This window comes from Mirounga leonina, unplaced genomic scaffold (genome assembly GCF_011800145.1).
Source record: "Mirounga leonina isolate KUSES-001 unplaced genomic scaffold, KU_Mleo_1.0 Mir_93, whole genome shotgun sequence".
In the NCBI taxonomy this organism is placed as follows: domain Eukaryota; kingdom Metazoa; phylum Chordata; class Mammalia; order Carnivora; family Phocidae; genus Mirounga; species Mirounga leonina.
Window position 1 is genome coordinate 54,131,793 of NW_023270854.1, and position 14,666 is coordinate 54,146,458.

General features: G+C 41.1%; 1 protein-coding gene across 6 annotated transcripts in view; it reads right to left on the reverse strand.

The window, feature by feature from the left end:
* Positions 1 to 8,227: 8,227 nt before the first annotated feature.
* The window catches only part of ZBTB14 (zinc finger and BTB domain containing 14), a 7,478-nt gene continuing 1,039 nt past the window's right edge, over positions 8,228 to 14,666 (reverse strand). The window contains exons 1-3 of one of the 6 annotated variants that reach the window (XM_034995668.1): positions 14,219 to 14,570; positions 12,744 to 12,827; positions 8,228 to 11,476 (exon numbers count right to left, since the gene is read on the reverse strand). In XM_034995668.1, coding sequence (XP_034851559.1) covers positions 10,130 to 11,476; positions 12,744 to 12,746 — 1,350 coding nt within the window. In that variant the 5' untranslated portion in view covers positions 12,747 to 12,827; positions 14,219 to 14,570 and the 3' untranslated portion in view covers positions 8,228 to 10,129. Of the gene's footprint in view, positions 11,477 to 12,743; positions 13,013 to 13,486; positions 13,883 to 14,218; positions 14,571 to 14,666 lie in introns of those variants that run through there. The other 5 variants (XM_034995665.1, XM_034995667.1, XM_034995663.1 and 2 more) reach the window with 5 other exon arrangements.

A 14,666-nucleotide genomic window follows, 5' to 3' on the forward strand; every position in this document is an offset into this window, starting at 1 on the left:
ATAAAAGAATTTCAATTAACACATCAGAAGGAATGAATAAAACAGAAAAATCACTATTAGAACACCATAGTAATAACTATTGTAGGCAATTTCCACCAAAGTTGGCTGCTAAAATTAGTGACCAAATGTTTGAGGAAAAACTGGATGTTTACATATTCTTAAAGTACCACCTCCAAGATTTTAATGAGAAAGAGAAACACAGGGAGCTTATTGTTGAGAAACCTTGCAAAAACTAGATTCCTCGAGTGAATAAGTTACACATCACCAGTAATAACACACAGCAACATCAGGAACCCCCGATACAATTCACAGAGGAAGGCACATCACTTCTGTGGTATTCTTGCCACAAGATGTACAGCCTCAGTGTCACCATAAGAAATTATCAGACAAACTCAAATTGAGATACTTTCTACAAAAATAACACACCAATACTGTCCAGCAGTGTCAAGGTCATGAAAAACATGGAAAGAATGAGAAATCATCACAGATTAGAGGAGTTTAAAGAGATAGAACAAATAATTGCAATGTGATATCCCAGATTTCCTGTTAATGATATCATTAACAGGAAAAAAAATTACTGGTAAATAAGCAAACAACAACAAAACTGGTGAAATCCAAAATTAAAGGCTGTATTGTTCCAATATTTATTTCTTAGTTCTGATAATCATACTGTAGTTATGTAAGATGTTATGTAAGATGTTAACATTAGGGGAATTTACTGGGGTGTATGGAAACTCTTTTTGCAATATTTCTGTAAACATAAAGTTATTTCAAATAAAAAGCTCTCTCTTAAACCTTAATATAAATGTTGAAAATGTAAGGTTAAGGAAATCTCTCAGAAATTAGATCGAGGACAGAGATGGAAAATAAGGAACAGCAAGGATTTTAGAGGATTTGTTGAGGAAAAGTGAAGAAAGGGAAAACAAAGATGAGGAAGTCATAAATGAAATAATTCAAGGAAACTTTCCAGAACTGGAAGGACACAGTTTCCAGATTAAACGGACTTAACCAGTTTCCAGTACAAAGACCTACGCCAGGAAACAAACATCATATTGTAGAACATGAGGATGAAGAGAAGATTCTTCAAGCTTTAAAGAGAGAAAAAAATATAGGCTACACATTAAAAAAAAAATCAAAATGGCTTCAGACTTCTCAAGATATTTTCAAAATTTTAAAGATAGATTCTGAGCTTTTAATATCTATATTTATTCACATTTTTACCCTGAAACAGATGTGAGATTTCTGGAGTAGAAATCAGAGTTGTTATTACTTACAGCAATAACTGCATCAGCTCCCCAAACCCAGTACCCTATGGATCACATGATGGGACCCAGATGTCACGGTGCACAGAGGTCTGTCTGAAATTGTGAATCTAGGAGTTTATACAGGGCCCAAAACTGACCCTTCTTAGAGGAGCTTGGAAGCTTTTGATCCCTAGTCATTAATAATCCTTTGGAATGTAAATGACTGCCTCGGGCTCTGCCTGTTCATCCCCTTTCAAATGGGAACACGTTGGGATATAAAGCTCCAAGTCTTTCTAGAGGTAACTGGCTATTCAATTATCCTTTAGCCTCTAAGGCTAGTTTTTCAACCCAGCTGCCATTAAAAGTTTGCTCAAAAAGCTCTAACTGGTGCAGGAACATAAAATTATTCACTTGCTGACAGGTTATTTTCCAATCTAGAATTCTAGCCCCAGGCCAACCATTAATACGACTGAAGGTATAATGAATCTCAGAAAGTTCACCTTCTGTTCACTCCTCAGATTGCAGATGTGCTCTTCCACCAAAGCAAGAGAGTCAGTCAAGAAAAGAGGACAGCATGGGATACAAGAATGCTTTTTACAGCAAAATTTGCATTTCTTTTAGATGCATCTCAAAGTCTGAGAATGTCCTTAAGTAAAGCCCAGGTTTAGTTGCATTACGTCAAGTGTGGTTTGAGTTACTTTGCTAGGAGTCATGACAGTGTGTGTGGAATCATTCACATTCCCTTCATTTTAAACAGTGGCACAAACTTGAGAGATGGTCACCAGTTCCAAACACCCCTTTCCTACTATTTCTTATAGGTATTGAGGAACCCAGATGTTGTGATCACCTATGGTGACCAGTTGGAGTTAGAAGGTAGGCAAACAAAGCAATTACATTAAAAATGCCTGCAGGGTATTATCCCAACTAATTAAATAATTACAATAGACTTGAATCCCGAAATAACCTTAAAGACCATCTAATACATGCCTCCTTTTTAAAATAGGGAGGTGATTCAGGAAGATCAAATCAGTTGCTCAGAGTTTGTTCAGGCAATTTAAAGCTAAGAAAAAACTGCAATTCAGGAGTCCCCTCTTTTTGCTGATGGACTGAAAACAATGATAATTATGTTTCCCATGCTTAAGAACTTCCCATAGATGATTCACCTAATTCTCCCTATATCTCATGTTACAGATGAGGAAACTCAAACCTAGGAAGATTCAGTACCTTGTCCAAGGCCACAGAGTTAGTGATGGATTCACCTTCAGGCACAGAGCCTGCACTCTAAATTACTATACTGGATTGTGTCACTCATACAAATAGTTTCAAAGTTTTTCAGTAGGGAAAAATCCCCACAAAACTAGCTTCCGAGATTTTAGTCAGAAGTGCAGTGCCCCAGCTAAAAATTCAGGTATTATAGAACAAGAGCAGAACGAATACTGGAAGATAACTAATAGATAGTCATGCATAGTAAAAATAAGAAACAGGGCTGCCTGGGTGGCTCAGTCAGTTAAGCATCTGCCTTTGGCTCAGGTCATGATCCCAGGGTCCTGGGTTTGAGTCCTGCCTCTGGCTCCCTGCTCAGTGGGGAGCCTGCTTCTCCCTCAGCCTCTGTCTGCCGCTCCCCCTGCTTGTTCTCTCTCTCCCTCTGACAAATAAATAATCTTAAATAAAAAAATAAGAAACAGCAAACATTAGGAACTCAGGAGTTTTAAATCCAATCTTTCATATCTTATTCTTTTATATTACGAAGTTTTAGAAAGAGCCAAAGCTTTGTATAAACTAGACTATCTATAATTAAATAACTTTAATTATTAAATATATGTATTTAATAATTCTATTCCAGGCTGCTTATAGTTTGGGATTAATCTATCTGCAGTTTGCAGAATCAAAGAACTTAGATTTAATTCTATTTTTGCCTATAAAATGAGAATGATATTTACCTCTTAATATTGTGAATTACTGTAAACTCTCAGGTAATCTATAGATGTCAACTATATTAATTAGCATACAGCCTACTTCTACCCAATATCACCAAAGTTAAACTGCTTTCTCTGCATTATTAAGATATCACTTAAAGAGGGACGCCTGGGTGGCTCAGTCATTAAGTGTCTGCCTTCGGCTCAGGTCATGATCTCGGGGTCCTAGGATTGAGTCCTGCATCGGGCTCCCTGCTCCGCGGGAAGCCTGCTTTTCCCACTCCCCCTGCTTGTGTTCCCTCTCTCGCTGTGCCTCTCTGTGTCAAATAAATAAAATCTTTAAAAAAAAGAAGATATCACTTAAAGAAAAATAAGAAAACTCATGATCTCATAATTCACAGAAGTGACTTTGGGAAAATAATGATTAATTATATAGCACCTAAAGGGGCAGGGGAGAGCTCCTAACATAGATTACCATTTTTACAGTTAATTTTGGCACCAAACTGGATGGCCTTTGGCCTGATGGGGTTTCTCCAGCTCACCAGATAATGGAACATGTGAAGACCGATGGGTAGCTTCATGCTGCATGCAAGCGTCTGTGACATTCTACCTGCAGTTTTCTAGATTACCTGGGGGCAGCCCCTACATCTGAAGCAAGGTGAAACAATGTTGGCGGATTTGGTCCTTCGCATGGGAAATGTCTTGGAGAGGTCAAGATATTGGGACTAACTTAAAGGCAACTGTTTACAAAAATGCCCTCTCCCCCTGCCCACACCGCCCCCCCCGCACCTCCGTAACACTGGGTTGAAGTTGGTAAGGATGTGTGCGTGACCACAGTTGCTCCTTTCCTGGTTTAAGGGCATATTGACAAAGTGGCTGAGGCCCAGGACCTAGAGGCAGATGGACCTGATCTCCTGTTCTGACTCTGATAACAACTTGACATTGGCAGGATTTTTAACTTCTTCGAAACTTGGTGTCTTTGTCAGTAATAACGTATTCCTCAGAGAGGTCATAAGGCATACGAAGAGATTGTATGTATGGTGCCTGATACCTGGTAGATACTCAATATGTTAGGTTTTAAATTCCTGAGCCTCTTGACTATCCAGTGATGGAGGTTCAAAGTGAGATGTGAAAGCAAACAAGCAAACACAAACCCAGCAGACCCTTCAGAATCACTTATAGAAATCATCTTTTTAAGGCTTCTGTTCTCTGACTGAAAACAGAAAATGACTATTCCAAATAATTTTAATAGCCTAAGATGCTTTCACAGAACTCCATCAGAATGTTGGGCTGTCTCATGGTGATCTGAAACCAAAAGAAGAAATATCTTTTCTATTCAGGTTTCCATTAACTTATTTGCTATCCTACCCTCTGCATGTTGTCATCCTTCTTGTCAGTGGGCTCAAAGGGAATACCTACTGACTCTCAGTTGTCATTTCAGAGCTGCTGCTGAGCATATTCTGGATTGCTCATGGAGCTCCCTCCATTAGAACATTCTGAGTTATTATTATACTTGTTAAAAACAGCTGGAACCCAGATTATTATTCTTTGACACTTCTAATTTTCTTTGCATCAATACCCTTTCTTGATGCCAGATCCATTATTTTCAAGAAATATACCTTAGGGCAACCCTGTCGGGACCCCTCTCACTGTTGAGAGCTTTTTCTGTATCTTCACTTAATAAACTTCTATCGCTTTACTCAAATAAAAAAATATATATATATGTATGTATACCTTAGTCTCATATTACCATTCATTTTTCCAAATTACCAATGAGAGACAATGAGAATCATTCCATGGAAACGGTAATATTTAGCAATACATTTCCAGTATATATTCAAAAAAAATCATTTGAGAATGTTCTTTTTGGTACCACATATTTCATGACTATTTATCTAAACCCCTTACTTTCTGAAGTATGTTCTGTGAACTGGATTAAAATACATACCACAGATTTTTTTAAAAAGCATTTTGCTTATTTTTGATAATTATTTGTAAATCTTTGTAGAATTTTGTAAAACTTAGAAAGGCAATCATTTAACTCCATTCTGAATAGTAAGTTCCATGGGTGGGACTGGCTTCAGTCTTGTTACATGTCCAGTGCCTGGTTCAATGCCTGGCACACACAAGGTATTCAATAAACATTTGTTGACTGATACATTTGAATCTTACTCTGGAGGAAGAATTTTATGTAAGATTAATGGAAATATCCTCAAAAGAAGGGCAAAGTGACTTAGTAAACTGGTATTCTGGAACTAAAAGGAAAACCAAAATTCTTGGGGAATAGTGTTAAGTCTCTTTGGGGAGAAAGCTACAGATCATCCTAGAATTCATACAAACTAGGAAGGGAAAGGTTGAGTGCGGTCTGAAATACACCCAATTTTAGAAAAACAAATATAAACATATCAGAAAAAATTAAGTGACTTCAAGTGCCTGGCTGCCTCGAAGTAGAGCATATGACTCTTGATCTCAGAGTCATGAGTTTAAGCCCAATTTGGTTGGCGAGTTTACTTAAAAATAAAATTAAAAAGGGGCGACTGGGTGGCTCAGTTGGGTAAGCATCTGCCTCCTGGTTTCGGCTCAGGCTGTGATCTCAAGGTCTTGACGGGGAGCCCTGTGTCAGGTTCTGCGCTCAGTGTGGGAGTCTGCTTGGGATTCTCTCCTCTCCCTCAACCCCTCCCCCCTCGCTCTAAAATAAATAAATAAATAAAATTAAATTTAAAAAAATTAAGTGATTTCATATATGAAACTCAAGAGCCAGCTCTCAAAATCGCAATTCTGACCCTGCCATCAGATGATCTCCCCAGAAAGCAGGGAGCCATCCAGACGCCAGTGTTTACAGGAGCTCACCGAACCCAAGACAACTCTAAGACGAATATGAGTATGTGAGAACCAAGCCACGAAGGGGCTGAAGATGACAGAAATACTAAAATACACATAGCTTCTGTAAACACTTCCAAATAAGAAGACTCAATGAGGTTCAGGTCTATAGCTTGGGGCTAAAGATTATAGACCTGACAGATGTCACAAGAGAACTGCAATTTTGCTTCTACTTCTCTAGTGAGAATGTCCTTTGGGAAGGGAACATTTACAGTGTACCTAAAACGGGGTGGGTACTGGGCTCAATATTCCACACCGGTTATTGCATTTAATCTTCACATGAGCTCGTGAAGTAGAAAACCCCATCACGATTTTAGAAATGGCAAAACTAAACTAAGGCTCAGGGCAGTAAGAACTTGCCTAAATTTACATGGTAATTGCTAAGCAGAGCCAGGATCCAATTCAAGTTTGCTTCCAGAAGTCTTTCCACTAAACCACATTTCCTTATTATGCTGAAAACTTCTGCATACATATTGGTAATGGGGAATATCTCTTGAATCAAGAGATCATGAAAGCACAACTGCTGAAAGCTGTCATGGCCCAGATAAATTACATCTACCATCCTTGAGAGAAGATCAGTACAGCGACCTTCAAGGAATCATGGACAATAGGTGATGGGCTAATGGCATCCTCATTTTGAAAAAGAACACAAGACCCAGAAAGGAAGCACACTCTTGCTGGGGAGGGGCCAAATCTCTTCTGCCTTTGTATCTCCAGGATCCAGCCCAGACCCTCAAACACAATGCTCAATATATGTTCAATAAATGATACACTATCTTTACCCATCTCAAGTGTTGTCTAATAGATTGAGTTAGATTTATTGTGAATAGTTCCAATAAGGGAGAGAAGTTCCCAGTTACAAGGGGGTATGCTAAAATGAAGACAAAATTCAAGAAATAATGAGCAGTTTGGGCTATCTCAAAATAAATGGCAGTTTATCATCAGGGAGGTAGAGAGTTGCCTATCACTAAGGTGTTCCTTGATTTACATACGAGGCAGAATGAGTTTAGGCCCTCACCTCTGTAACGGTTGTCAATGGTCACCTTGTCTCCTCCAGCCTAATGTCTTGTCTCCCATTCCTGGGGGTGGGGAGGAGGTAGAGGGTTTGGGCAGCGGAGAAAAGGAGGTAGATGTTAAAGGTAAACGACAGAAAGGAAAGCGAGAGTTCTCCAATCGCTGCCCTGGAAGCTTCAACTCCTTCATTCCCAGGACTTAGAACTTGAGACTAGAACTAGAACCTTCAATATACCATTCTATCACACTTACAGGGAAGGCTTTCATCTGCTCTGGGAACTAATCACCACCAACAGCATTACTCAGGAAAATGAACTCCAGGTTCCCAATGACTGAGTTACACTCAGCTGTCCACAACATATTCCAGTAAATTGGAGACTGCATACATTTGCATCATTCTCCTTCACCTCAATTTTTTTTTTCAACAAGAGTAGGAATTTGTTAGTATCCAGATCACCTGTTGGTGACTTCTGTAATTGCTAACGATTCCAAATTCATGATCAAGTTAATTAACAGGCAATTACCTAAACTTCAGGCTTCCTAAAATTCTCTTCTTCAATCATTGCCAATACACTGCAACTTGGAAAAAAGTTAAAATCAAGTCTGTAGACATTCTCTTTGTACAAAGAGAAAAAAGTAGGTGACTTTTTAAATGAAAAGGTAGTAATGCTGACATTTATAATTTCCTCTCCTCTCACACTACAGACTCAAGTGTAAGCGCATTTCAGGATTAACTCCCTATGATTGGAGGTCTAACATGATGGCTTCACCATCCAGGGGACCACTCAAGCCAGCTGGGTGGAGGGGCAGTCTGAAACACCAGAAGACAGGAAAACTACCACGTCATGACTTTGCTGCCACCAAAAAAACAAAGAAAACATGCACACTAACACACATACAAACCCAGTCCTGGTGTTAGACACAGTAAACCACAAATACGTTTCTCATGCAAAATAGGACAGATGATAGATATTTACACAATACAAATCAAGTGCTGAAAACGAAGCTTTCTTTTGGGGGTGGCACCGTGACCATACGGTTTCAATGAGGGTCCGTCCACACCAAAGGTTTAACGTGCAACTCTGTAGAACCATGATGAAGAGAGCATAGAAAATGCGCTTTGGTAGAAACCTGGGTGTGTGAGAGGTTGCTATGAAAAAATGAAAACAGGAATGATAGAAGTATATTTTCTTTTATATACAAAACTGAAGTCCCAAAAAATGGTTTGTTGAAGTAGTTATCAACAAAGATGTGAAATCATTTTTCCTTTGCTTTGGTTAAAACAGCCAAGGAACGCCAATCAGGTCCCCTTCCACTAACAGCATATAAACACAGTGACAGGACTACTTTTAGGACAGAATAAACAACTTTAAAGAAAGGAAATTAAATTAATTTTAAACTAAAGTAAACATTTTACCAATAAATAAGTCTCTTTAAAGGTAGCATCTTCATCCTACAATCTTGGGCATAACATATACATCAATTTTAAAAATAAAATTTCTCCCACAATAGTAATTACAGGTGTTAATGCAACAAGCTATGAAATGAAATTATTTTAATGTAACTTGGAAAAAAATTCTAGGAATCAAAAATAAAAATTTTAAAGAATGGTATTTTTCTAAAATTGTACATTCTAAAATAATTGACTAACACTTTGTTACAGAAAGTAATTCAAACTATTTTGGTATTTCAATATATTCCTAAAGAAATGGTTAAAAAGTTTCCATACACCAAAATTGGAACAGTGTTTATAATTCTGTTTATGGCTATGAAATGGCAATCAAATTCTACTTAAAACTGTAACCACCAATGATGAAATATACTTCAAAAAAATAAACATTTGGTCTTACAATCTTTAATATTGGTTAAAAAACAGACCGATGTTTGTTGCTCATGGAAGTTATTTTAATCCAATGTGCAAAAAAAAGGTGCAGCTGTCTACTTTTACTTGAAATACATAAGACCAACACTTCTACACTATTTACACACTTAAAAAGATTTTCAATTTATTAATTTAAGCAACAATATTACATCTCCTTTGTGGATAAACACGTGCTGCAGAGAGCCCAAAAGCTTGATGACATTCTCTTAAGTGACACAAATGTATCTGAAGAAGCATACCTGTTCTTGTCCTAATTTTGATCCTAAATAAAAATCCAATTTCAAAATCAATTAAGAATTATTTTGATCTAGAAAACCTTGGAACTGTTGCAAACATGAAAACCTCATCCCTGAGAGCCAGGATCCTATTCCCCCTTTGCTATCCCTCTAACAACTGGTCTACCCCAGAAACCGCATCTGTTGCAGAGTGGCAATACCCCAAAAAAGAGGAACAAAAAGAACTCAGCCCCCAGACCACCATCATCCCTGTGGGTTTGCTCAGCCTCTGTTCAGGACTTGTGACTCCATCTTTTGGGGTAGGTGTGGGCAATCAATATGAAGAAACACTTTAGCAAAGCAACCATCATTTGTCCACAACAACAGTGAAAAACAGTGATATAAAATTAACAAACCAAATATAAATCCAATACCGTTCTGCAATTCTGGAACTTGTTTTCCTATCTGCGCAGTGTTCTTGGTCAGCCACCCACCAGTATTTTCTGCATCTGCATGAAGTACTTTTATCGAGTTATTAAAAATGCTGTTTTGACCCTAAGTCCCATAGAATCATGATGATTAGGAAATCAATTTACTCAATTATCGCTCTGTGCAGTACACTTGCCAGTCAGCAAGTATAGAGAGGAATTACAAAAACTGGAATAGAAGTCTCTTACTTCTGAACTGGACACAGGAGTTCTCAAATTAAAATCATAAAAAAAGAGGGGGGCGGGGGGAGAGGGCTTACTGGCAACATCACTACCAGACACCAGACAGGACAGTGAGACTGTTTGGTCAGAACCAAGGAACACTATTTCCTTGCAAAGTTTGCAAAATACCTAACCAAGCACTGCCTTAAGTCCAGTGAGTACAATGCTCCGTAAGTTTCCACAGAAATGCAGGGACTGGCGCTCATGTGTTGGGACCCGTGCAGTCCCACCTCTGGGGCTCAGGCAAAGCGGTCCTGTCCTGTCACCTCTAGCTACAGGCGATCGTCTCCAACTGCTGCTCCGCTTCGGCGGCCATCGCTGCCGCCTGCAACTGTTCTGTCTCGCTCTGGATGGCACTGGGGGTGACCTGCTTCCTCTCACTGTGCATATTGTTCTCGTGCCTTTTCAGATCAGATGCCTTGGCAAACGCCTTGGTGCAGGAGCCGCAGACAAAAGGCTTTTCCCCTCTGTGTCTTCGTTCATGGTCTTTGAGGTGGGACTTGTGTTTGAAGGCTTTGTCACACATGTGGCAGGCAAATGGTCTCTCATTGCTGTGCACTCTCTCGTGCTTCTTCAAGTCCGGGGCGCGGATAAAGGATTTTCCACACACCTCACAACTGTACGGCTTATAGCCCGTGTGGATTTTGAGGTGTTCTTTCAGGTGGGCCTGTGTGGTAAAACCTTTTGTACACATTTCACAAACAAACGGCCTGTCGGCCGTGTGGAGTTTTTCATGCTTCCTCAACCTGCCTTCGTCGGAGAAGGTCTTCCCGCACGCCTGGCAGGCGATCTGCTCCCGATGGTGGCCATAAAGCAAGTACTCGAACTTCATGTCGCTGGCCGCCGTCGTCCAGCCTGGAGTCTGTTCGTCCTTCACTTCACTCATTCCATCATTAAATGTTAAGGCTTGAGGGGTCTGGGACCCCAAATCTTTCGATTCTGGGGTCTCCATGGATTCTACTTCCTGGCCGTAGCAATTAACCTTCCGAACTTCCTCACTCCCCAGCTCTTTCAGGATTGCTTCCTGAACCCTGAGCGTCGTCGTAGGCGACTTGCCGTCCTCCTGACTCGGGGGGGTGCCTTCTACCGTGTCATCAGAGGGACTGTCATCCTGGTCTCCAATTTCTTCCACGTCATCATCCTGAGTGTCAGCAGCATCTCCAATGGGGCGATTTATTTTGAGGCAATACTTACTTTTCGATTGGCCATTGTTTTCGTCGGGACTAGATACATCACGCTTCTGAGAACAGAGTTTATCTAAAAATCGGATACCGAGAATCTGACCTGATGACATCATTAAGTTAACATCCTCTTTTTTCACAGAAATCTTTGCTGTGTACATGTAGTTCAGGACCTCTTCAAATATATCAGAACGAAGAAAATCTATTTCTATTACTGAAGAGCTATCAACCTCAAGCTTCTTGAAAAGCTTTTTAAAGTAGGTGCTACAGGCGGCAAGAACACACCTGTGTGCTCTGAATTTCACATCTTCAACCACAATAGCAATATCACAGAATTCTCCTTCCAGGCGTTGTTCGTTTAGTGTTTTCAGAAACAGAGTTTTATGATCATCGTCATTATATTTAATGGTTTCAGACATACTGATGAAAAACTCCTACAAAAAATGTTCAAAAAGAGAGTTTGATAATTATGAACACTACTTTTCCATACACAAAACACAGGCAGACTTTCATTTCCTGATCAATTTGTAGTACCTATTTCAGAAAATCAATTTTAGAGGTGGTTCTAGAAGATCCCAACTTAGGGACTTTCATCTTGTTATTTCTATGTATCTCCAGTTTAAAAAGTATTTGCTTAGTAATAACACCAACTTTTATGAGGCACATAATACATGCCAGGCACTGTTCCATGTGCTTTGCGTGTCTTCACAAATGTACTGATCAAGTAACCTTAAAAAAGGCATTCGTAGCCCCCCGTTTTAGATGAGCTTAGCAACCTATCCAAAATTCTAGTCATTTACTGGAGAGCTGGGACTCAAATCCAGGCAACCTACCTCTAAAACCTGTGCTTCCTGACAACTAGAGGTAATAACAACAGATAACTTCAAGGCTTAAGAAAGAGGTCTAAGGCAAGGAGGCTCTATTCCTGTAGAGTCTACTCTAATTCCACATACAGAAGAGGAGGTTTGGTGAAATAACTAATAATAATGCTCAGTGTTCTACTTCCTTGACAGAAGAGACAAATCACTGTTGCAGAACCAAAAAGGGAGATCACTGCCAAAATATTCCACTTAGTGTTGTCTTCTGCTTTTTTCCTCACCAGCTTTGGGCCACTTCTGAATGAGGGTTAAGATTTAATATGACCCTCGGATGGCATTTGGGAATACAGTGATAAGCGTCTTCATTCCATCTGGATGCCAATCTGTCTGCCATCCAGATGAAAGTGTCATCAAGACCGGATGTACTAGGGCGCCTGGGTGGCTCAGTTGGTTAAGCGACTGCCTTCGGCTCAGGTCATGATCCTGGAGTCCCTGGATGGAGTCCCGCATCGGGCTTCCTGCTCAGCAGGGAGCCTGCTTCTCCCTCTGACCCTCCCCCCTCTCATGTGCTCTCATTCTCTCTGTCTCAAATAAATAAATAAAATCTTTAAAAAAAAAAAAAAAAGACCGGATGTAATAGACAAGTGCTGTGAGTATTTTATAAGCAAAAGAAATTCTGAACTGGCACAAGAGATCTCTGGCACAGAAGACCTACCGTGTTAAAGAATTACCTTCTTAAAATAATTTGTTCTGTGTATTTTCTTTTTGAAACATTGTTTTCATTTTTATTTCACAAAGCATTCCCCCACAAAGAAACAGAATGCTAATGCATAATTGATATACATATATATTTCCAAGATTTAATACCCAAAATTATAGTTACCATGAACAACTCAGGCTATTATCTTAATGCTTTAAACACCAAATTCTTCAGATCAGAATAACTCTGATCAGGGGCACGCCAGTCCTACAAGAGAAAAGGACAAACAAGAATAAGGTAGAATCTTCCTCTATCCCAAATTCTAAACAAGAATGTTTTCAAGAATTGATTTTAAAAAATAAAACTTTCCTTTCTTGTCCTGCCACTTGCACATGTACCCATTTTCAGGTTGGGAACAGAGAGGAGGGTGACTGGCAGCATCAGGTCCAGCTCTGAACAGATATGAATGAGAACAAATAAAGGCTGTGGCACTTGGGACATGCAGGGGCTGTACACCGGGATTGGAGGAACGGGTTGGAGAACCACTAAGGAAGTTCTCACAAACAAAGGCCATGCCCATATTTGCACAAATACTGATAGCTACATAGATACAGAAAAAGCCAGTAAGTCTTCCCTACCCCCACCATTTCCTGCTGGGTATGTAGCCCTCCCCATTTCTCTCTAGGTTCATATAAACATATAGAATGTACATTTTAAAATAAAGTTATAAAAGTGAACATCCCCAATAGTTAACACTGGAGAAGGAACAGTAGCTGCTTTCTTCTTTCTGTGATTCTGTGTGCATAGCACATATCATGGAGCTACACTAGTCTTTTTGGTTTTATTCGAGAAATCCAGGTGTTTTCACCTCAATCCCCACAGGGAGGCTCAAAGAATTCTTGCTCTGGGGAAGTTTTAACTCTTACCAGAGGGACTCCATCCTGCAGACCAATATCCTGAAAAAAACATGTTTCCTCCACTGACCAGTGACCACACAAACTTTGGTGTGGTGGGACCAAGAGACTGAGCTGCAATATTCTTACACAAAATTGTGGTGTGAGACCAACACTCTGAAAACCCTCAAAAGTTCCCTCTACAGAAAAACAAACACACCAATAAGATGCCTACAGTAGCAGGGGGTTTCTTATCTGCACAGTGTGAGAGCTGGGCAACATTACTTCTAAGGACTCTGCCTGTCCCCCAGATGCGCCTCGGCCTGCAGTCACCTCCAAGGGAAGGCAGCCACGCAAAACCTTCCTACCTAATCACTTCCCACTATTGTAACTCTCCCTAGGGCTTGTGGGATAAAAGTGCATGGGACTAGGGAGAGGAGTGGCCCTGCAGTACCCATGACAACATACCACTGTGGTGGGTTGGTGTGTTTTTTTTTTTTTTTTTTGGACCACTGTGGTATTTGGCTCCCACTCTCCAGATCGCTGAGGACCATTTCTTTCTACTGAGATGTTCCAGTTAGTAAGTTCAGGTGAGTTAAGCTGGAAGCTAGCCCTTGCCAGTATCTGCGTAGGCGGAGGAAAAGATGTAGTCCCAACTACACCTCCATAACAAAGCCGCCCCTTTATGGTGGTTCTCCAAACCGCTGGCGCACTGGGCCGCCCTTACGGAGCAGGGAGCGGGGGCTCCAGCAAAGTCAAACTTACATAAGCAGCGGCAGCCGCCTCCCCTACCCCGGAGCAGCCGCGACAATGGCGGCCGCACGACTTCCCGGTTGAAAGCTCGCAACTTCGGGATGGGGAGGAAGCAGGGAACGAAGCGCAAGACCCAAAAGGACTTGAGAGCCTCTCAGGCTTCGCTCTCATTTCTTTCGGCCCGGAGGTGGGGGGACGGATAAGGCCACTTGCATCCTTTCCTAAACAAAAGCTCCCAGCCTCGGAGCCGGGAGGTGAAAGGGCCACGTTCCCTTTCATAATCGGAGTCCAGCGCAGGCTGGGGGCCGCGGCTCCGAACCAAAGCGGGAGGGCCCGCGGCGGCGACGGCGGCGAGCGGGAGCGGGAGCGGGCGTGCGGCCGGGCTCCGCAGCCCCGCGCCGCGCCCCGCGAGCCCGGAGCTCGCGCCCCGCGCACTCCCCGGCCGGCTCGCGCCGGGCCC